We start from the raw sequence: 23154 nt of genomic DNA on the forward strand, positions 1-23154 counted from the left end.
ACATCAGTCAGCAGCTTCCAGGGATTTCTCATTTGAAAAATAAGCCTCCAAGTTTCCTTCTTCCTTTAAGATCTAAAGACATCAACATTTGCCTAAATCCACTGACTCTTCCTCACAGTCCTGTTAAGAACAAAAAGGAGGGAGGTAATACAGCTCCCTGGGTGGCGGATCCTGGCAGGCCTGGCCGGCCACTCCCACCAAGCCCAGCTAGGCCGGGCCTCCTCCAGAAAGCCCACAGTGTAATGGGAAAAGCTGTATACAACAATACACAAACCACCAGGCTTGATTTGGGAAGAGGGAGGGATTTAACCAGAGGGCACAGCTCTTTGGCTCTCATCAAAGACTACAGGATTGCTTCTGCTGCTGACAAACAGAAGAGGTGAAAGCTGTAAAAATAAAAAACTATATGTCTCTACCTTAAAATCTGGAAAGTGCAAAGAAACACAAAAGAGGTAAAACTGTTAAACTGGCTGGACAAATAATTTTTTTAAGGACAAATAAGATAGATAAATAACTTTAAGTTTTAAAACCCTGTGAAATTCGGGGAGTTTTTGGTTTTAATGTACAGATATGGACCATGGCTGTAGTGGCTTATTACTGTTACATTATGGCGACAGAGATAGTCTTTTGCTGGAAAGACGACTTACCAAATTTACCAAGTTATTTCACCAACCACCTGATTACCGAGCCTATTAGAATTCAACTCAGTCGGCCCTATTAATAAAATTCACCTTCAGCAGAAGCCTGTACTTATCTCTTAACTTTTAAAGATTCTAAAGGCCCAGAAAGCAGCCTTCTAAGAGTCTGAGGGAAGAGATATAACCCCAGGAAAACTTTTAAAGTAAGTGATTTTCTAAGATTCCAGACTTGAAAAAAATTCTGTTGATTTTTAAATGAGAAAGAAAGGATATCAATAAACGAAGCATGACTAGTTTGAGTAGAAGCAAAATTTTTCAAACCATGTATTTATGCCTGTTTTTTAAAAAACAATAAACTATTATTTTTTTTTAAAAACCCACCAAATAATTTACCCTAGCTACTGGTTGGAAGACTTTCCCTCAATTGTCCCATAACCCATAGATTTCAAAACTAAAATCAGATAGGGGCTGGAGTTTCACACTTTGAGAAAATAGTGACCTAGTCATTAATTAGCCATGAAGCGGTATAAGTTGTCACGTTATTCTCCTACCAGATAATGCAATCTACGTTCTAAAGTCAACAAATTCCTCCTCAAGTTTTCTAGGGTACTCTTAGTTTTAATTCGACAAAGACTAATCATCCTTTTCTCCTTTCAACACTCTACCCTCAAACTATCAGCTCAGCTCATGAAACAGGCTTCTTCTGATCAAGGAAAATGCAAAGCTTCAAAGGAAAGTAAATGTTACTTGTACTCTTCTGTGAAACTCTCTATAATTATGAGAATTTATTTGAAAGAATTCTGGTTTCCTATTAAAGATAGATGCTCCAAGTGCAATATCTGTTCTTACCATAATAGCTATACAGCCACTAGCTATGTAGCCACCAGACACAGGATATCTGCAGTGATTTTATCCATTAAAAATGTGAACAATAAAAACAACTTCCAGGTTATTGCTAGTCTCAAAAGAAATGGATGATACACTGAAAGATCAGAGCTCAAACTCTCCCAAAGCACAAACAGAACAATCGCTTCCCCCATACCCATCTCATCGACATTCCATCCGTAGTTTCGAGAGTCTCTCAGGGCTTGTCCTAACAGCGCTGCTTGGTGCATTAGTTTCTTCGGTATGCAACCCACATTCACACATGTTCCTCCGAGACCTGCAACAGCATTGAGATATCGGTTTATAGGCTACTTACAATACTTCAAAGAAAAAGGTTCACGATAATTACCATTCTAAGAACTCTTAATATAGTCAATACTGTTATATATAAGTTTATTCCTACGTCTTGTGACATTTCTAACTTCAGACAGCCTTATGTACCAAACAGAGCCATCCGAAAACAATACAAACATGAACAGATTTCCACAATTTCCACATACTTCAAAGATTCAAAATTAACTGGCTGCCAGTCAAGATGTCAGAAATTGAAATTTTACTTTGTGCACAAGCCTATACTTGCCACTGAATCTATGAGCAGAACTACCTGATAGAGAGGTTGTGAAGCTGAGCATAATTGGCCTGTAGTGGATCCGGAAGTACACATAAAACTTGGTGTATATGAGCATTTTATAAACTGTCTTTTTATTAGTATTTTATTATCAAGGAATAAATCTCCAGCACTGTCATGAAGCCCAGGCGGAGCATTTCATAAACTGTATTTTTATTAGTATTTTATTATGGAGGAATCAACATCCATGACTGTCCTGAAGTGGCATGCGTTCTGGAGGTAACTACATGCCACTCGGGACTTTGTTACAACCACTGTCTTCTCTCTAAAATGAAAACCCAAACTCATGGGGCCTCGATCCTTGCTCTCCTATTCCTGAAAGATGTTAAGACCAACTATGTAGGAGGCTTTTTCAGAGGAGAAGACCACTTGGTCTTCCCAAAAGACAAACCTTCTACTTTGCTTTCTGAGGCTGATAGCAACTCCAAACCACGGACAGGTTGGGACCTGCGCAGGCCTCAATATATGAGTTTTTTTTTAAATCCTCACCCAAGAACGTTTTTATTGATTTTAGAGAGAAAGAGGAAAAGGGAGAGAGGGAGGGAGAGGGAGAGAAGGAGAGGAAAACGGGGAAGGAGGGGAAAGGAGAGGAGAAAGGGGAAGGAGGGGGAGGGAGAGAGAGAAATGAAAAAGAAACATCAATCAGTTGCTACCTTGACCAGGGATTGAACCTACAACCTAGCTATGTGCCCTGGCTGGAAATTGAACCCACAAACTTTTGGTGTATGAGGATGACACTCTAACCAACTGAGCCACCTGGCCAGGGCAGAACCTAAATTTTTAACATTTAACTGGAGTCCACTTTAACTTAGCATAAAAGAGGTACATGTTTTTGTTTTGTTTTATAATTGGGTTTTAGGAGCCATTTAAACCAATAGCAAGGAAAAACCTGCTCCTACAAATTCACTTCTAAAATATTTTAAAAACTTACCCCATCTAGTTCCTAGAGGGGTTGGAGTGACAAAATCCAAGACCATTACCTTCTTGTTATATCTGGCTGCCTCCTAGAAAATAAAATTATGAAAATGAGTTGGAAAGGTTAACCTGATAGACTTGAAATTGGATGTTAAAAATCCATGCTATTTTTATTAGGTTAGAGCACCCAAAGCATAACCAGTGATTAATACGTGAGAATTTCATCTAATTAGTGCTACTCAGGAAAAAATTAAGCAATATTTAATCATAAGAGTAGCTTTAATATGCAGATTACAGTTATGAAACTGTCCATCAACTGGAAACCCTATCATCCTCTGACATAATCCCACTCGACCAATAACAAAAAAAGCAATCATCTGAAAAACATATGCCTATTTCTAAGCAAGTGTTAAGTAGCCAGTAAAACACACTTACTGAGAGTCTACAACACTTGATTCAGCTTGTATCCTACATTTTTAAGTACTTTTAAGTTTTGTTTCTATGCAGAATATTAGAGAAGTTTTTCTTTTGAAACTGTCAGATTAACTAAAATTTTCATGTGAGGAACAAATTAAAAAGTTGATATCTATAAGGTTTCCAAATCTATCTTACAGGAGTGATGACAGTCAAAAGTTCATTTTAAAGAGTATCAACTACTTGAAAGTGCTGAGTCTATGTGCCCTTCAAAATCACCATCACTACAGTCTAATACATATACCCAGTATTACTCCTGAGTCATTTATAGCAAAGCTCTGCTTCATACCAGATATTGGCCTGCTCCTAATTTGGGCAGCTTCATTTGAATCTACCTTTACTGATTCACCACAAGCTATACCTCAGAGGAGTATAAGCACCTCATCTTTTAAAAGAAACTCCTCAGCAAGAGTGACAGCTCCAAGGGCCCCTTCACACATGAAAAATCTCAACTCATGGCCAGGAGCCTCCCTCCTGCCTCCCTCCATCACCCCAGGCCACAGTTAGTGGTTATTCTCTTAGCTCACTTTATAAACACAAGAAGCAAATCATTTTTACTGAGTTTAAGAAATCCAACTGCTCCCCATCTTTCTATTGGGGAGGAAGAGTTGTGAACAGGGAAATCAAAGTAGAAAAAAATTAACATTTATTAAGAATAGAAATATATTTCATTTCAACCTATTTCCATACAACTTTATTATCTTTGAAAAATCAACCGAACTTAAAATGAATGAAAATGAATCCCAAAATACTGGGCCCAGTATTTCATGTAAAGAACATATATTTCAACTTGGAAAAATGATTTATAAAGTGGTCCTCTTAATATGTTCTACCCAACTTAATGTGCAAAATGCAACGAGAGCGGCTCAGACAGATCCCACAGAGAATCTGGAGACCTGACGTAACCCAGATAACACACAAGGAGCCTCGCCTTAGCAGCTGCCAGTCCTCCTGAGCCCCCTCCAATGATGATGAGGTCATAGTCATAGGACTCGGGATGATCCTCAGAGCCATTCATGTTTAGTAGCTTTTGAAGTCTGCCCTCCTGATAAGCCTAAAGAAGAAAAACAACAAAAGGGAAAATACTTTAACTTAAAAGCAACAATGTCTGAAAAGTTTTGTGAGAAAACCTTTCTTTAAAGAAAAGCAAAAAGAATTTTCAAAGGAAAACATGTTTTTTGATTTACATTAGAGCATACAAATGGAAATGTTTAACCTTTTCACATCACAGATCCCTACTTTGTAGTGTCACATAAGCAAGGTCCTGAAGGCCCAATGAAATCAATTTAGGCCTAAGTTAAGTCTGATCAGCCCTTTTATCCTAGCATTTTTAAACTAGGTTTTTAAATCATTCGTATTTTATGTTTTTAATAGAATCACTGATACAATTATCTTTACTTTTTAGTCAAAGAATAATGAGTGGGCTAACATGGCAGACAACGATGGGGCCTGGCAAATAGCAATTAAAACAGATTAGCCAAATACTTAAGGGTTTTCTGCATTTCTTAGGTAGGCATAAAGTCTAGAAATTCAGAACTAAATCATGAATTGACATACATCTACATAAAAAGTTAAATGTAAAAGTCTCCGCTTTTGCATAAAAAACAAAAGTCAGGGAAATAAATACACATGACTCTATAAAGCTCATTTCTTTACTTATATGCAAAGCCTCCTATATTTATTATTTAGTTTCCATGTACCTGGCATATAACAGGCTTTATAACTGTTAACTAATTTTATTTTTATGATGAATATTTCTATTTTTTATTGTATTTTTTCCATTACCTTTTGGTCCCCTTACACCCCCCCCCACCCCATATAGACTTTTAATTTTAAAAAATCACTTCATTCCCCTAGTTTTTATACACATTAGTTATCATTTCATATTAGTCTGGAATACTGTTTTGGTGATATATTTAATATTACCTTTTATTGAAACAAAAATCTGCCCTAACATGAGATAATAACTGGTAAATTTAACAAACATTTTTCAAAAAATGTCTTTTAAAAATCAAGTTTTAACCATCATACAAAAAAGCCCCCAAACTTACCAGCCCAGACTGTACATTTTTCTCCTGCCTACCATCAGGTGTGGGGGGTGAAAGGCAGAGCTTGGGGTCAGTAGAACAGGATGCTTGGGGTGTGGAAGGGGGTGCAGTGGAGGAAGGTGGTGGAGGAGGAGGAAGAGGAGGAGGAGGCAGCACTGCAGGTACGCAGGATGGCCCAGGGACGGAAAGCTGAACACCTGGAAACCAGCAACAGTAGGGGCAAGCCTGCGTCACCCTGACCGTCTGCACAAAAGGTCTAACATGACAGGCTGGTACACACAGCCAGTATTCATCAACTGGCATAATGGCAGAGGGTCCTCCTTCAACATAAGGCACTGTGGGGGGAAAAAACAACTTGGTAATAATAGCCATTCAGATCAAAGGATCAATGTAATCTTTAGATAACAAGCTTTTTCTCTAGCTATTCTCGAAGAGCATAAAGCTGACGTGCTGGTTTGAAAGAATTAATAAATGCAGCTAGGAATTCTTCCGGAAAATAACTGTATTTCATCGCAGACTCATTTTATCTGCATGTACTTAGCACAGATGGTGCCAGAACACATCACTGGCTGCCTAAAAGAAAACCACCTATTCTTATAACCACCTCCCCCAACATATCTACTAGAGCAACAAAAAAATGCACTGTCATGCTGAAAAGCCACATACTCCCTCCAACGATGTGTATAATCTGCTCTTTACTGAAATTCTGTATCAGATGGTCCAAGGTTAAAGTCAAATTATATCAACCAGGGCACAGACTTTACAAAGAAAGCTCTGAGTGAGCTTGAACATTTTTAACTGTGTAAAATCAGTAAGACACGGGCAACTGAAGCATTCAGCTGCTCCCAGAACTAAACATGATGTCTTTAAATTTTAATTTAACTTAAAAGTGAAACTGCTGTCATTCAGCTCCAGGTAAGTGGTTTCCCACCTGAAATATAAATAGGATAGACAGTAGCGTTAGCCCCAAGCAATGTAAGGAAGGGGCACGCAGATGGGGTAAGGACACAAGAAAAACATGCTCCCCCCTATCTTCTCCAATTACAACTGCTAGAAATAGTGGCTGCTGATCATAGTAGCTGATATAGAAGAGAAGTTTTCAAACTTTTTAGTCTCAGGATCCCTTTACAACCTTAAATCATTTAGGACCACAAAGAGCTTTGGTTAATGGGATTTGTTTATAACATTTAATATATTAAAAATTAAAACTAAGAAAAAATTTTAAATATTTTTAATTATTATAGTATTAGGTATCTTAAATTTATTTAAAAATGTTTATTTTTAACTAAAAAATTTAAAAAATTTTAATTAGAGTGGCACTGCTTTATACAATATCTTTGTAATTCTCTTTAATGTCTGTCTGAATAAAAGGCAACCCGTATCTTTTGTGTTCACTGCTGCAACATCACTTGTCATGTACGTGGCTTCTGGAAAACCCGATGGGAGACTTGCAAGAGAATTAAGAGTGAAAAGGGCAAACAAACAGGATCTTAATGTTATAATTATAGACATTTTTGACCTCAAGGAATTCCTGGAAGGGCCTCAGAGGGATCCAGACCACACTGAGAATCACTGCTATAGGACATAAGTGTAAATACACACCACCTCACCTGCAGGTTTTGCGGAGCTTATATATTGGCTATTCTTCCCTCTCTTCTCTTCCATCTGCCTCTCAGCAATGCCTTTCCCCCACCCCAGTAAAACTCTGCTCCAGATTCCCCCAAAGAAGGGGAATCTGCATTGCCCAAGAATGGAATTCCCCAAAAGCAATTCAAGTGCAATGGATTTTTTAAAAATTAGAATAAGTAATCTCTATTTTCCCCCAAACATGATTTATATCCTTAGACACAGATTTGTACTGGGTTTTCTTAACATTAGACTTGAGTTCTGGTGTTGAACTGACCTGGGTTAAAACACTTGCTCTACTGCTCTCCAAGCTAGTAGGTAACTAGGGCTAATTGCTTAGTTCTTAGGAGTCTCTGTGTTTTCATTTCTAAAGTTAACATACCCCTGTAACTCATCAAACTACAGAGTTTAACTGAGGTAATACATATTAGCACAGTGGCTGGGAGGGAAAATCCCTGGAAGTTACTAACTCTGTCCAACCTAAAGAAGGGAAGGAACCTACCTAGAAATAAACTCAAAAGCTCTGGAGTGTTTCACAGATGTCCCTGGCACTTCCCTGCACCACCCCCACCTGAAATACCCTCTTCTAAACAAATTGTGATCCAGCAAATAGGCAGACTGAAGAGTTCAAAAGGTTCTTTTTACTAACATTCTAAGATCCCTAGGTAAGTCCCCATTTCCTCCACTGTCTCCCTCAAGTTCCCAAACAACATTCTCCTTTTCTTTCCTGCAGTTCTATTCACACATCGTCAGGGCACTTAGCACAGGCTCTTTCCACCCCATTTAATCCTCACAATAGTCTTCCAAGCAGATGTCTTCTTTCTCATTTCAGAAATGACAATATAGAGATTAAGAACTTTGCCCATGAGTCAAGAATGGAATCCAGGTCTGTATGACTACAGATCTCTTTTCTCCCCATACCATACCCAGTTATTCATATTTCAAAGTACTTGTCACATATATTTTCCAATTTTATCCTTATTGCAAACTTGAGATTGGTATTATTCCCACTTAGTAAATCAGAAACCTAAGATTTACAAGTTCAATAATTTGTCCAAAGTCTCTACTAGAATGTTAGAGGGTCAGAATCTGATCCCAGGTACTTTGATCAGAAAGTGGTTGTTATCTAACAAAGTTCTGGTTTAAAAAAAAAAAAAAATCCCATAATATTCTCCTTAAATTCAGTTGATTTTATTGATCCCATAAATTTAAGCCACTCTATTTAGTGGGAAACCAGCAGAAGTGCAGCTTGGTTAATACCAAATCTCTATAATTAAATTATCTATTGGTCAATTCTCCTTTTTCTTCAAGGTAAGCAAGCAGTCATTTCCATTTCAAAGTGATGAGACAACCCAGGTATCATGACAAGTAAAAACAAAAACAAGTGGTCTTGATTTATATCTTAACAGCTATAACGGCAGAGAAGATCCGAAACCTTCACATTCCCTATTACTGCTTTTATTCATCACTAAGTCTCAAATACTCCTAGCAAAGACACTAGGCATTTAACAGAGCAATCTGGTGGCAAGTAAAAAATTGAAACAAGATCTTTTTGCTATCATTTGAAGAGCATCTTTTCCTCAAGCAGCAAATCTCAGGAAACCAAGGAACTCATTTAGTGAAGACATGCTGAAGTGGGGATCAGCAAGACTGGAAAATGCTTTCCCAACTGCTAAATAAAAGGATGATAGACACTGGGAATAGTCATTCCTTCAAATTTTTGAGAACTAATCTATTTAGATCACAAACTGTAGGGAGGGTCAAGGATCATGACATGCAGAACCTCCACTACAAACTGACCATGAACTCTAAGGGTTCATCTGCTAGGAAAATAATTGACCAAGTTTTATAAGAAATTTCTTTTTTTGCTAAAAACCTTCACAATTACTAAAGAAACTTCCCCCCCACCTGCCGCCCTACCCACATATAAGATCTCTCCTTTCAATCTCATGTCATTCATTTAGCTTTTGGATTTCCCCTCCTCCTACCACACTAGACTTAGTAGGAAAATTGATCATTACTGCTATGCAAAACACTTATTCACTTGCCAAATAACATTTAATGGCAAAATCACTACAGGGATCAAGAAAAAAGGTTTATATGCATGCTCCCTGCACCTTCAAAAACCTTCTTCTTAAAGACCTAAATTTTTGGCAATAACCTCAAACAAAGCTGTAATTTGTATTTTTAAAACAACTGAAAGTAATAAAAAGAAATTATGGCTTTAAGAATAAATTAATCAATTGTTTCAGGTTACACAGGAACAGTTGCCAGGCATTTAAAGCCCTATTAAGAAGTGCAAAGTTGGCCCTGCTGGTGCGGCTCAGTGGACTGAGTGCTGGCCTGTGAATCAAAAGGTAACCGGTTCAATTCCCAGTCAGGGCACATGCCTAGGATGCAGGCCAGGTCCCCAGGATAGGGGTGTGTGAAAGGCAACCACACATTAATGTTTCTCTCCCTCTCTTCCTCCCTTCCCCTCTCTATAAATAAATAAAATCTTTTTTTAAAAAAAGGCAAAACTGGGAACAAATATTCAAGGTTGTTACATAATGAAACATCAGATTTCTGAAGGACATTCTGTGTACTAGCAGAAATTACAAAGAGAAACTAGGGACCAGGAAAGAAATTAACCAAGTAGATAAAGATTAGAACTGGATGTTAAAAAAGGTGTTGTTTGAAATACTCTGACAAAAATATCCTGTACCTTTGAGGACTAATTGACAAGGTAATTCAATTTTTGCCAGTTTAACATTCAAATGTAATACTTAACAACATCAACAACAAAAAGTTATGGTCCTCTGGTTTTGTACCTTCTTATGATTCCATATATTTGGCTTCCGTGTCCCCTGCCCAGTATATTGTTCCCATCTGTGACCAATTCCTACTCACCTTTCAGCACTTAGTTGATGTCTTACCTAACAAGTAGACACTCTATTCCTTTTGAATCTAATCACAGAAATTATTTAGCATATGGATACCCACTAATTAATCTGACTGAGTCCTCCCAGCAATGAAGCAAGGCACCTGATTTTTTTTTTCAGTATTAATAATACTGCATATTCACTGGCTTATCGATAGTCTTTCTTTAGCATTTTCTACCCACTCTTTCCCCAACCTGATTAGGAGTCCCATATGGGATTCCCTTGATTCCCTGTAAGAGAGGAACGCAGTATTACAGATCATAACTAATTCTTTCTAGTAAATACCAAATACTTTGTAATTTATGAAATTTTGAACTGATTTTTATTAATAAAGTCTTAAAGGACATTCAAAAAAATTTTCCACGAACATGCCAGTAATTTTTTTAATAACAGAAGACCATGACAACCTTATAAACTACCAAGGAAAAAAACACACTGCACAGTACAATTTATGATGTTCCTGAAAACACTTTTTTCATTTTACAAGAGATACAGTATGTGCTTCTTAGATTTTACACTCTATTTTGAGATACTTCAGAAAAGCCACAAAATGCACCTTATACTAAGAACAAAAATATTTAGTAGGAGTTTGTGATCATAGCCTCTGAAATTTCAAAAGTGGCCACAATATTTTTCCAGTCCTGTAAACTCAAAGATATAACTCCTTGTTTCCTGCCATGGGAACTGGGATCATTTCCCTCACCCACTTGGTTAATATTAATTGGCTCTAATATTGGCAGCCTGTCTTCATCAAGCCTTATTCTTGCAAAACCATCCCTTATAATGAAAGAAACATAAAAAATATTCTCCACAGTACGAGAAAAAGATTTTGGATCAATCACAAACTCAAAATAGGACACGGGAGTATCAGGATACTTTCGGAAGTACGTTTGCAACAGTCCCAGGATTCTTTCTACTTCTTTTTCTGTCGCTTCTTGGTTATTACTCAGGTCCAGCTTTCTCAGCTTTGTAGGCATATCCCCATTTTCTTCCATTCTGTGAGTTTTTTTATGGTGTTCAGATCGGTGCTTTGGTGCAGAAGACTGTGACTTGAATGAACCAAAAATAAAGTGGAATGTTTCAGCTTGCAATGTCCAGGATGTTGCTTCTTTGTGCACTGTCTCCCAGAAGGAAAGAGCTATATTATCGTCACAGCCACTCAACTCATGTTCATCATCTTCCATCCAGTTCAGACCCACAAATATAAACAGAAAATCACAAAAAGCTACTTGATTAAAATAGTTCATATCAGAGTTTAGTTGCTTTGCTTTTTCTTTACCCAAATCAGAAGCCAAAACGAGAAACTGGGCATCGAGAGCTGCTTCTCTGGTTCGGCTCACTCCATCAAAAAGGACGTTGGCTTCCTCCAGAGCCTCGGTTAAGGAGTCGCTCGCCGTGTTCACTATGTCTTCACGGTTCTGCTGGACGTTATGGATGAGCTGCCGGTACTGCTTGCGGATATTCCGGCATTTCTCCTCGTCAGCCGCAAGCCCTAGGAGATTTGGATCTATGTGGGCCTCCCCACAGCTGAGGTCGTCAGAGCAGCCATCAGAGCAGCTGTCAGAGAAGCCATCAGCCCCCACCGGCTCTTCCACCTTCATGGGCTCTTCCTCCGCCGCCGGCTTCACGGAGTACGCACTACTGGTGACGGTACGCACCACCGGCTCTTCTGCTTTCTCTTCGCCTCCCCTCAGGGAATCTTTTTCATCAGTCATGCTGGCGACCGAGGGAGCTCAAGTAGCGCTCTGCTCACAGCCTTCGCAATCTTTCCGACAACGGCGGAAATTGAAGGGGTCTGTCAGCTCCGAGGATGCCGTCCGCCCATGCGCTCCGGTGGCGTAGCCAGGAAGCCCCACCCCCAACTCGCTCCGCCTCCCGACAGCCCCTTGCGCCGGCAAAGCAGCCCCGGGCTCAGAGGCGCACGGAACAGACGCAACAATAGGGCCCAGCCCTACATTGAAATAACACCCGCTTAAACGTTTACTGACGGCGTCCCGTAGCTTTCAAAGAAACACCTGGATGATATACGACAAAACTGTGGGGAAACTAAAGGTCCTGCCCTTCAAAACATTTGCTGTCACATACTGCGGTTAAGTCGACCTTCATTTTTCCTCCTTACTATGATTCAAAAGGTCTTTTTGATTTTTTCTTTTTTGAGAACTAAATCTGGCTAGGTTATAAACTGTCTCTAAGGTCAAGGAGCTGGATGTGTAGAACCTCTATACAAACAGGCCGAATTCTAAGGGTCCATTTGCAAGGTGGTTGTTTGTATCTCAATTCATTATACAAATGTAAATTGCGTCAATTACTTTTGCGGGGCCTCAAAAGCCCTCAAAGGCCCAACACCCTCCAATCTACCCCATGGGAGGTCGGGGGTATTCATCAAGTGTGCAGGATTTCAGTGCTAAAGCAAGCTAAAAAGTGGAGAGGGGTGGGTACTGATCAAGCGATCTCTGGTTCCACCATCATAGGGTGGCGGAAAAATAAAGTGACTACATTCTCTGCAAAAAACTGTTTATTTGAAAGCTTGCCAAAGGCTAAAGGCCACGTACTGAAGGTATAGTAAATCTGAACTCTAAAAGGTGAGCAAAGCTATGAAGATTTTAAACACAATTTGTTACAAGGATATGACAGTGAATGCTGTATATCAGGTGACTAATCTAAATTGGAAAATTCATCCTAGTTCACAGGGAATTCCAGTACAGTTGGAGAAAGGGTTCAGCTCAGTAGTCACACTAGCAGCAAGTATATAAAACATTAAAAAGGAATATTTTTTTTTAAGTAGGGGTAATAGAGGAGAAGCATACATTTTTCAAAAATGCCATGCATTATGGTTACTTGTGCATATATATTATTCAACACTATTAGACTGCTTGGCTTCTCTAAAGCAAGAATCTGATACATAAATCTTCCAAGCAAAGCTGTTTTCACATGGATGCATTTGAGTATGCACATGTGAATGCAGATGAAAATCTTTGTTCCAGGACCTATTGCAAGTTAATTGGCCACAAAAGGTTTAATTTCAAAGAACAGTTTAAGAGAGAGATTCTACTCATTAAAAATAAAAGTTGACTGCTTTTCAGAAAGTCAGCCTTACCCCTCTCTGAAAAAAGCAAGAGAAAAACAAAGTTGGGACCCAGGATCAACAAGGCACCACATTTTGCCCCCAAGTCTGGCCAATTTCAAACTAATCTTTAAACCTGTTTTAAATCTTAGACGAAAACACATAGCTAATTCCAGCTCTCAAATACAAAAATGTTTGCTTTTATAGTTAACTATATTCTTGGGAACTTCTGATAGCCACTTCAAATTCAATAAAAGTAACTTATAAAAGAACTCCAAAAGGTAAACCAACCTTCCCACCCTAAGGTGCCTATTTTCTCCTGGCTCAGAGAATGGAAAACAGGCTAATACCAATTTGCTCCATACAGAGCCTTTCATCTAAGAATTTCAAAATGCTTTGCAAAAGTAAATTAATTCTCTTAACCTACTTATAAAGTATTACTAATACTATTTACAGGGATTTCTCAGGAGATAACAGCCCACACAATTTGCTTGAAGCAACAGAACACACCAAGACAGCATCATATTATTATGATTTCCATTGCTGAATTCATGCCATGCTAGATCCCTGTCCCTAAGGAACCTTAGTAACATGTAACTTAAATAATACTCATTAAGCCACATTCACATATTTTTGCCTTCTTAAATCTGCCTTTAGAACACAAAGTTCAGATGTAGCCTCAAAGTAAAAATTTCACATCTGATGACTTTCCCTAATCATTTATAGAATGGGAACTTCTACACCTGTGAATCTTTAAATCACTAAACAGTGACTTTCTAACCTAAGGTCAAATTACTGGTAATAATTATATAAATACCACTTTAAAAAAGAGGAAATAGCAATACACAATTTCAGTATACTGGTAAACTTCTCTATGACTTGTAACAGAAAGCAAAAACTCACTAGTCCTTCAAAATCACTGGTCTACCGTCTTCATGCAGTATGGCTAGTTCAGACAACCAAGGACACACAGCTTGGCCTCCAAGGTAATTTAGCTCCTCTCTTCCCCTTTTTCCTCCTTCAGGAGCTGCTGCCAAGGGCTCAGTATAGCCCTCCATTTCCTTTCTTTCTTTCTTCAGTTTTCCCTCCTGCATTATTTTTCAGTCCCTTTGCTGGGAGTTCAGATCCATTCATTCCAAGCATTCTTAAGCTCTTTCCCACAACCCCCAGTGCTCAACACAAATATGATGGGATAGATGTCATAAATGTACAGGTCTCTCTCTGGCCAAATAAAAAGAAGAACACAGGGTTCACTATCTTTTCCAGTAGGATTTTTATTTCAGGATTACTCTATAACAGTTGTTTAAGAGTTTAAGTCCTGCACTCTAACAGATAAGAATTATCTTGCCATCTAGCTACCCTCTAAATATTTTTGTTCCTTCTTTCACAGCAGTTTTCTCCCCTCATCTTGCCAGGGTATCTATTTAATATTGAGCTGTAAAGAGACATGGTAAAAGTCCTAGTTTGACTTGTCAGAATAGCAGAATGCTAGGTGTATTTTCTTTTTCTTCTTAATTTCCTTTAAGGTTATCTTTCTGAGTATATATTTTGCTTTCTTTGATCTTCTAGTATTAAAGGACAACTTTGCTACGATCAAGGCAAATGAGTTTCTGAAGAGACCATGAATAGTGAGGAAAGAGGTAAACCTGGGTTCCAATCTTGCCCCATTAACTGTTAGTGTTATCTTCGCCAGGCTGCTTACTTAACCTCTTGGCCTCTAGCTTCCTCATTTGTAAGATGGAAGTACCACTATTTACATCATAAAGTTACTGTATGTATTGAATGAGAATTACACGACAGATTTGACAATGTTTTCAACTACTGAGTACATACTTAATAAATCTTAAATTATCCCAAAGAAAGCAAATGTTTAATAAACATTAGAAAAATATATACACAAACCAGTAGCTTCACTCTTCGATGTTGTTTTAGAAACAGAAAAGTACTTTAAAGGTTAAATTCATAAGGAAGAATAAAGGAATATATCCCACTATAACAAATATCAGTGAAAAGAAATCTGCCACATAATAAAATTTTAAAACCTAAGGCTTCAACTAAGGGAAGCAGACATTGTACTTTCAAATGTAAACCTATCTACTACTAGACATTCTGAAGCAGGTCCACAAAGAGTCTAAAACAATATGAAAAATTATTTATGTATCTTTTTCTCCTGAATGGCTCCTTGGATTTCAGCAGTATCCAAGAGGCTCTGAATAACTATTGAATTCAAATAATATTGCTGTATTGTTAGTGGAATAAATTGACAGTCAAGCCCCACAAAATAATTTGGAGCCACTCACTGAAATATTGCAGAGTCTATGAAACCTCCCCCCTACCTAGTCTGTGGTAAAGGTCACACACTTACCTGACACTTCAGAAAACCCAGTGGGTCTGACTTGCCAAGCCTCAAGAACTAATGTAAACAAGGGTGTGTCATGAGGAGAACAGAACCTTTCAGGTTGTAAGAGCGATTACCAACGCTGTGGGACACCTCAGTAGTCAGCAATGACCAGGAACATTGTTTTGATGGACTGTGTGTGGGAAAGCACAGGGTACGTGGCTTTCAAGGGAGGCCGCCTGGAAAGAACTCTACTCTGGAGGCCTGAGTTCAAATCAAAACTGTATTAGCTTCCGCTTACTTTCTTCAGTTTGAACTTCCTCATTTGTAAAACGAGTCTAGTGAATGTCTTCTCTGCCACAGAGTGGTTGTGACTCTCAATTAAAAAACACAGGGAAACACTGTTGACAAATATATTTTAAAGTACATACGTGGCCCAACAGACTTGTGGTAGAGGTAACACTGTGCCTAGCTCAATGTCAAGAACACAGGCACTCCATCAACAGTAGCTAAACAGATATAACCCGACTCGCTTCTCAGCCGGCTGGACACAGGCACAGGCTGCTGAAGGTGGGCAGCACTGCTGTCACACAGCTCCTCAAAATCCCCAACTGCTGCATGTGCTCCCTACACTCTCTCCTGGACAGCTGACGGCTTGGTCTCTGATACGGACTGTCCACCTTCACAGAGTCAGACATCTTGTAGCTAAACACCTCACTTAGTGAGTCTCCGATAGTCCTACCATCACCCATTCATTCAACAAATATTAACTGAATGCATACTAGGTGTTAAAACAGAGAAGATATAAAAAATAAATCATTTTTGTCCTAAAGGAAGCTACAACTTAGTAGGCATAGAGGAATGCAGTTCCACTCAGCAAGCATCTAATGAATGAATTCCAACTGCCAGAGCTATGCTAGGAATACCAAGATTTGCATGGGGTCAGCCCTGAATCATGAGCACCCATCACACCAGGGAGATCGGGCATGGATGCCAATAGCTCCAACACAAAGCCAAGTGCCAGAAGTGTGAGTACACCTGACTGAACTTTATAGGCAGGCCTGGGTTCCATTCCTGGCTCTGCCACCTAATTACTGTGTACTGGGCATGCCCCTTAAATTCTCAGGGCCTCCATTTTCTCATATGTAAAATTGGATGATAATTCACCTCCTTCATAGGACTACTTTAAGGCTTTAATCAAATATTACAGCATTGAGAGTCTAGTGCATAGTAAGACATTCAATAAGTGGTAGCTACTATCATTAGTAGGCATGTCTTAAATACTTGCTGAGCTCTATCTAATATAGACCTGGGATCAGAGGCACAAAGAATACGACTAACTCTCTACTTTTGATATGAAAAAAAAACAACCATCGGTGGGCTTCCTCCTTTTCCATAGAAGAGTGTTTCTGGGAGTGCTGTGGGAGGGCGGAGGAGGGGAAGAGTGGGCAAACCTGGCCCTGTGCTCTGAAACAGGCAGTTGGAAAAGTGAGTTTGAGCAGGAAGTCAGGAAATGAAACAAAGAACAGAATGAAAAAAGGAAATTTGGGGGACTCTATAGCTCTAATAGTATTCCCAGGAGCTTCCCAGAGTATTCTAGGCGAGGGAGCAGAGCAGAAGATAACCAGAAAAGTAGGTGGGGCCCCGATCCTTGAGGAACAGAATACAAAGCAGGAATGTGCATGTTATCACGGATACAGATCTGGGGGCAGCAGAGAAGCAATCAGAAAGGTAATTCTGACAGCTGATGGACTGGAAGGGGAAATAGCTCAGAAGTGGAAAGCAGGTTAGAGACTGATGAAATGGTTGGGCAAGAGAAAATCAGGCTCTGAAACAGCCAGGGCAAAGCTAATAGAGGTGGTAGGCACATACATAGGATACAGGCCCTGGTAAGTGAACAGGCAGGAAAGGTGTGAGGAAATCTGAAGCCCCAACCACCAGAACAGGGACATGTACTGTAGAACAGCTACACAGCAAAAAAAGGTTTGTGCTGTCACTGGGTTAAAGTGGGAGGAGGCGGCACTGGGTCTCAACATGGACTCACAACGAGTAAACATTTTACTGTATATCATGAGCACCAGGTAAATTTATTTGCAAACCTAACAATCTATGCCCCTTTTAAATTATGTTAGCCCTGACCTCCTTCCTTTTTCTTAAGTAAATCAGAGCCCGCTCACATCCTCACCTTCGAAACAGTCTTTCAGTTCTCCTCAGTTCTCAACCTTAACTAGGCCAAAAGCAGGTACATTGTTCATCGCCACTGTTCAGGGGACGGTCCTACAGTAGGAGTGGCCACCACACTTGCCACCAGCCAAAGGACACCTTTCTCCCTTTTCCTCCACCCAACTGTTAACACTGGACTAGAAAAGAGACACCTGAAGAGACATAAACTCATTCAAGGAACTTCCTGGTGGCTCTCCCCTGTACCTGGGGTTTCAGGGTTTCTGGGTTTCCCTCCCAGAGAATTAAAAAGGAAGATAGAGACCAAAAAAAGGTAAACATATCCTGATCCCTTTTTCTCAGTACTTCCTCAAACAAACAAGTTTACAGTTCTTCTAAAAGTTTTTAAGTTATTTAGATTTCCTGGGAGGGAAAGAAGGGACAAATCCCAGATGGAAATGTCTCAAAGGAAAAAAATCCAAAGAAATAAAGTTTCTGCCAGTTTTGGTAGGATACTGAGAGAAAGGAATGGCCGGAGAGTTACTAAATTCCCACTCATCTCCTGGTGTCTGTTCAGTTAAGGATCTAGTTTCTGGAAACTGTACAAGTTAGGCTCGAAAGAAATTGCCTTTGTTTCAATGTCCACCCCACTTCAAGGCTGGGACACGGGGCTACCTGACTACTACACAATCACATCTGAGCTCCTCCCACAACTGTCTCCATAATTTACCTGGGTTGTTAACTGTGCATTGATTTGTGTCTGTCATCTCTCCTATTATTGCTCTGAAGAAATTAAGTCCCATGTTGCTAGTTTTAGTCTTCTCTCTCAAAACTACTACCTGAAACTACTGAAGTCTAAGTCAGTCTAGCACTTAGTATTCCAATAAGCACTTTTTCATTCACTTTGCTTTTCTCTATACCGCCAGAGTGGTTTCAACAATCTGGAATCCTGGAGACACTGATTTACATACAAGGTTCCCTATAACAAATACTTGCAATCTTGTCCTTAAAAACTAAAATGTGCACAAAAGCCAGGTGTCTTGGAGCAATAGGGACTCTATTTATAGTTCTCTGAATTTAGTAGCTCTCTAGCCACTTTTACACATGGACATCCAAGTCCTAGCCACAGACAGCATATTTCCCTATTTTTCTAGTCAGGTATAAATTGTTACTCACCTATTGAGTTACCATTTGCAATCTTTTAACTATTACATTTTGGGTATTAAAGAGTAGTCCTTGCCTTTCCCCACTTCTAATTATTTACCAACTGATCCTGACCAAACTACCTTTACATTAAAGTAAGTCCCAAACTTGGTATTCATCATAAGAGTGACCCAGGGGGGAGAAAGAAGGAAAAAAAGAAGAAGAAAGACAGGCAGATTCTAGCCCCTTCCAGAGGGTTTACTTAGCAAGACCTCAGGTAAAGCCCAGGCATGCATGTTTAATAAACACACCAGAGGATTCTGTGCAGGTGCTCCATAAACTACAGTTTCTTGAAACACTTTTAAAAACCGTTTTCCTTAGTCATCGAAGCTTATCGGTTCCTTCCAACAGGATTCTCACTCCCTGTTTCCTACAGTAAGTACATTGAAAGCAAGGTGAGTTCTGTTGTTACTGCTGTTATTTATTGAGGTGGGGAGGGAGACAAAGAAGGAAACAATTGCAAAAGAGAAGCAGACATTTTAAAAAGTTCCCTTTCCATTATCTAAGTTACAATCAGAGTATGAAGTCTTAAACCTATTTTTTTTTTAAAGGTGTGGAACGCCTTCCTCCACTCAAACACAATATTCCCTAAAGAATTTCAGAACCCACTATTTAGCCCCAAATATGGGCAACAATTGGCTGGAAATTCACAAACATTTCAAACCAGAGCTTCTTACCAGTTGTCTCTTCCTCCATTCCTTAGTACTCATTAAAAACCAAAAATAAACCAAATGATACAAAGTTGAGTGGTAAGTATACTCAAAAGAGATGTGCCAAAGGGCTTAATTATGAGTTGATGGTGTGCTTTTCATTCATGGCATTGCACTTCCTCAAATGGTCGAAATTACGTGATCATATGGACTTGAAAACATCAGATCATATCAATAAAATGGGTCCAAAGCTTATAAAAAGTAATTCTTTTTATTCCACTGATGTTAAAACCAGGATCACCTATAGTTTATATAAAGATCAAATAACTTTTTAAGTGTAGTTTTATGACACAAGTGGAACACAGAAATCAATCAGACAGAAAGGAATATTAATAGACCTTTGTCTATTTTCCCTGCAAACTAAAGGCCTGAGTAACACCATAATTTTAAATCAAGCCAAAAGCCTTTTTTCTCTTTATTTTCCATTAAAATATTTGTCTATGAATTCTATCTCCATTTCCTGTACCCATTTTTCAAAAACATAAATAAAATTCTTTTAGAAGAAAAGGTAATAAATAAAAATGCAAATTAATTTCTAGTATCCTTCCTAAAGACACACACATCTAAGTAGACTTTACATTTAACTGAGGCCTCACATTTACTTTCTCAGAAGGAAATGTTCAATATGAGTTTCATTTCTTAAAAATTACATAAGCTACGGACAAGGACAAAAAAGATGATTAGCAAAAATTAAGGATGTATCAAGGTGATGGGATTATGAGGCTTTCCAACCTGGTAACCAACCAGACCTGACCATGTCCATCATCCATGTTACTACATCCATGTAAACGTGCAGCCAGCCCCCAGCATTCTGCCAGTGCCCCAGGTCATGACCCATCCATCCCTCAGGGGACAGTCCTACAATAGGAGTGGCCACCACGCTTGCCACCAGCCAAAGGAAACCCTTCTCCCTTTTCCACCACCCAATTGTTAATGCTGGACTAGAAAAGAGACATAAACCCACTCAAGGAACTTCCTGGTGGCTCTCCCCTGTACCTGGGGTTTCTGGGTTTCCCTCCCAGAGAATTAAAAAGGAAGATAGAGACCAAAAAAAGGTAAACATTTTCTGATCCCCTTTTCTCAGTACTTCCTCAAACAAGTTTACACTTCTTAAAGTTTTAAGTTATTTATACGTCCTAGGAGGGAAAGAGGAATAGACAATAGGAGGAAAAGGACACTTTAAAAGACTCATTTTAAAAGATGAAAATAGTTACATATACCCTTCCAGAGTTCAGAGATTTACCCAACGTTTCATCAACTTGGATTAACACGCGGGCTAGCCCCAGTGTTTCTCGGTCATTCCCTAAGGACAGGCTCCGTCTGGAGGTTCGTCCACATCCACGCTGGCTTCGAAAGTTGGTCTGCGACCGCGGGAGGCTCATTCCCAGCTCAGGCGGGCGAAAGAAACGTTCGTGACTCCTACCTACCTTCAGGGTTGGACCATGGCCGCCTAGCTTCCTCCGTTTCACAAACACCACCGGTAAGTTGGTCTCCGCAGTCAACTCGGCCAGCGCTCGCTCGAGGCCCAGCCCGTCCTCTGTAGCATAGAAGCAGAGAAGGGAGCGGGTCAAGCTCTCCGCCCAGAGCCGCGGCGGGAAGTGCGCGGTGGGGGCGGGGCTTCCGCATCCTTAAGGGCGCGCCCCCAGGCCACCCGAACATGCTGCCTCTCCGCAGAATAGCGCCACCTGCCCCCAGCCCCGACAGAGACCTAGGTCCTTGACCAGGTTTGGACCCTGGACCCGGTCCACCAGCACAGAAGCTGGAAACACGAGGCCAAAACGCCAGCGATCCGTCCAGACGCAAATCATGGCAAGTCTCGCTAAACTTACACTCCTACTTTCCCAGTAAATTCGGAATTCAGGAAAGCCTCAAAAAGGAAGCTTAAGGCACAATTATCTGAGCTTTTATAGAACACCTCCTAACTTAATCTTCCTTTGAATGCTGCATGTATATGTACAGAATGCCAAAATCCAACTTCCAATGTTTCTTTGACATTTGAACCCATGATTCAAATGACGAACACTCTGTCCACTTACGGTTATTTATTTAAGAACCTTGGATCAATACAGCAACACCCTACATGGCATAGGGGACCTAATGGTCCAATTTTACCGGTGAACTCAGGGAATGAGTCAGTGACAGAATTAAAAATAAAGTCCAGCTACACTGACATCAGGCCCATTCATGAGACAAAAACCACACCATCACTCAAAAGTACAGTTGTTTGATAATAACAATAGTGATAATAGCAGCTAACACTTTTGTAGTGTTTTGCATATATGAACACAATCTTCATAACTACCTTTGTGAAGTGGGGCCTATCAGGTCCCTTTCATAGATAGAAAATTGAGGCACAAAAGCTAATTTGTCCAAGGTCATGCAGCTGGTCAACAGCAGATCCACTATTCGGACCCAGGCCATGTGGTGTACGCTTTTATCCGCTACCCTGTAATACCTGATACAGTCAGATAAAAGCACTGGTTCCACTCTTAGCTGTCCTGTTTAATTGCCTGGGGCAAGTCATATGATTCTAAGCCTTAAACATGGAAATGGATATAATTTGCCAATCTCTCAGGATTTCCGAGGATTTAATGGTGTGAAAATTCCTTGAAAGGCTTCCTTACATTGTTACACCCTCTTAATGTTGTCGAGGATCTGTCGATCCATTTTATCACCTGATTATCTACATTTCAAGACTTGTTCACTAAGAAACGATACAAAAACCCATTTTCTAAGATAATTCTGCAAGGAAACTGTCTCTACAAAGAACTAAAGAAAAAACACCACGGAGCCGGTCACCTACCACATGCTAAGCTTTCACTAACCGAGGCAAAACAATGAAAACTGCAAAGAAGCTCACTTCCCCAGAAAAGCCTCACCCCAACCCAAACACGCCTTAAAACGTCTCCCCTTCCCCTGCATTCATCACGCACCAGGCAGGCGAAAGTTCACGTCCCTCCGTGCTCACAGCCTGAACGCTCAGAGCTCGGTCAGTTGTGACTTAGCCCAAGGCAGGGCTACAGGCTCTTCTTCAGGTGCCCCACACCTTCTGCTCCGATGCAATGCGGGACTAAGGCAAACGGGAACAGACTGCTGGGTCCTAGTGGCTACAAGAAGCCACGCCTTTCTCTGGGCTGAGCGGGTGGGCCGAGAGCCAGAGTCAGAATGACAAAGCAAAAATCCATTCCTCGTGCAGCGCTGGCAGCCTACGCCAATGGCTTAGCTAACTAGGATTCCCCAACTGGGTGACGCCACATCCTCTTCCTGCTCATAGCGCCCCCCAACCCAAGAAAAGAGCAAAAACAACTTAAGGAATATCTGGAACTAGAACCCAAAATAAGAGTGGGTTTTAAGGAACAAAACTGGACTATGCCCTGAAGCAGTGACTCCAGAACTTGGCTGCCCACTGTAATCATGGGAGGATCTTTGAAATTGCTGGCGTCCTGCTTCCCACCCCCAGATATTCTGTTGTAATAGGTATGGGGTGCGACCTGGGCATCTGGTTTTGTTGTTGTTTTTTAACTCCTTGGGCGATTCTAGTGAC

At 40.0% G+C, this 23154-nt stretch overlaps 2 protein-coding genes across 2 annotated transcripts in view; both read right to left on the minus strand.

The window, feature by feature from the left end:
- Positions 1-22724, minus strand: part of TXNRD1 (thioredoxin reductase 1) — a 51606-nt gene extending 28882 nt beyond the window's left edge. The window contains exons 1-5 of the mRNA XM_054574601.1: positions 22544-22724; positions 21038-21147; positions 4472-4594; positions 3083-3155; positions 1681-1800 (exon numbers count right to left, since the gene is read on the minus strand). Of these exons, the coding sequence (XP_054430576.1) occupies positions 1681-1800; positions 3083-3155; positions 4472-4558 (280 nt within the window). The 5' untranslated portion in view covers positions 4559-4594; positions 21038-21147; positions 22544-22724. The remainder of the gene's footprint in view (positions 1-1680; positions 1801-3082; positions 3156-4471; positions 4595-21037; positions 21148-22543) is intronic.
- EID3 (EP300 interacting inhibitor of differentiation 3) lies at positions 10416-12013 on the minus strand. Its single transcript, XM_054574602.1, has one exon. It carries the CDS (start codon positions 11848-11850, stop codon positions 10714-10716), a length of 1137 nt encoding a protein of 378 aa, XP_054430577.1. The 5' UTR covers positions 11851-12013; the 3' UTR covers positions 10416-10713.
- Positions 22725-23154: the final 430 nt, after the last annotated feature.

This window comes from Pteronotus mesoamericanus, unplaced genomic scaffold, assembly GCF_021234165.1.
Source record: "Pteronotus mesoamericanus isolate MK-2021 breed Mesoamerican mustached bat unplaced genomic scaffold, CSHL_Meso_final contig_263, whole genome shotgun sequence".
Taxonomy (NCBI): Eukaryota; Metazoa; Chordata; class Mammalia; order Chiroptera; family Mormoopidae; genus Pteronotus; species Pteronotus mesoamericanus.

Coding starts and splice junctions, on each gene's coding strand:
- EID3 (XM_054574602.1), bottom strand. CDS start 11,850: ATGACTGATGAAAAAGATTCCCTGAGGGGAGGCGAAGAGAAAGCAGAA.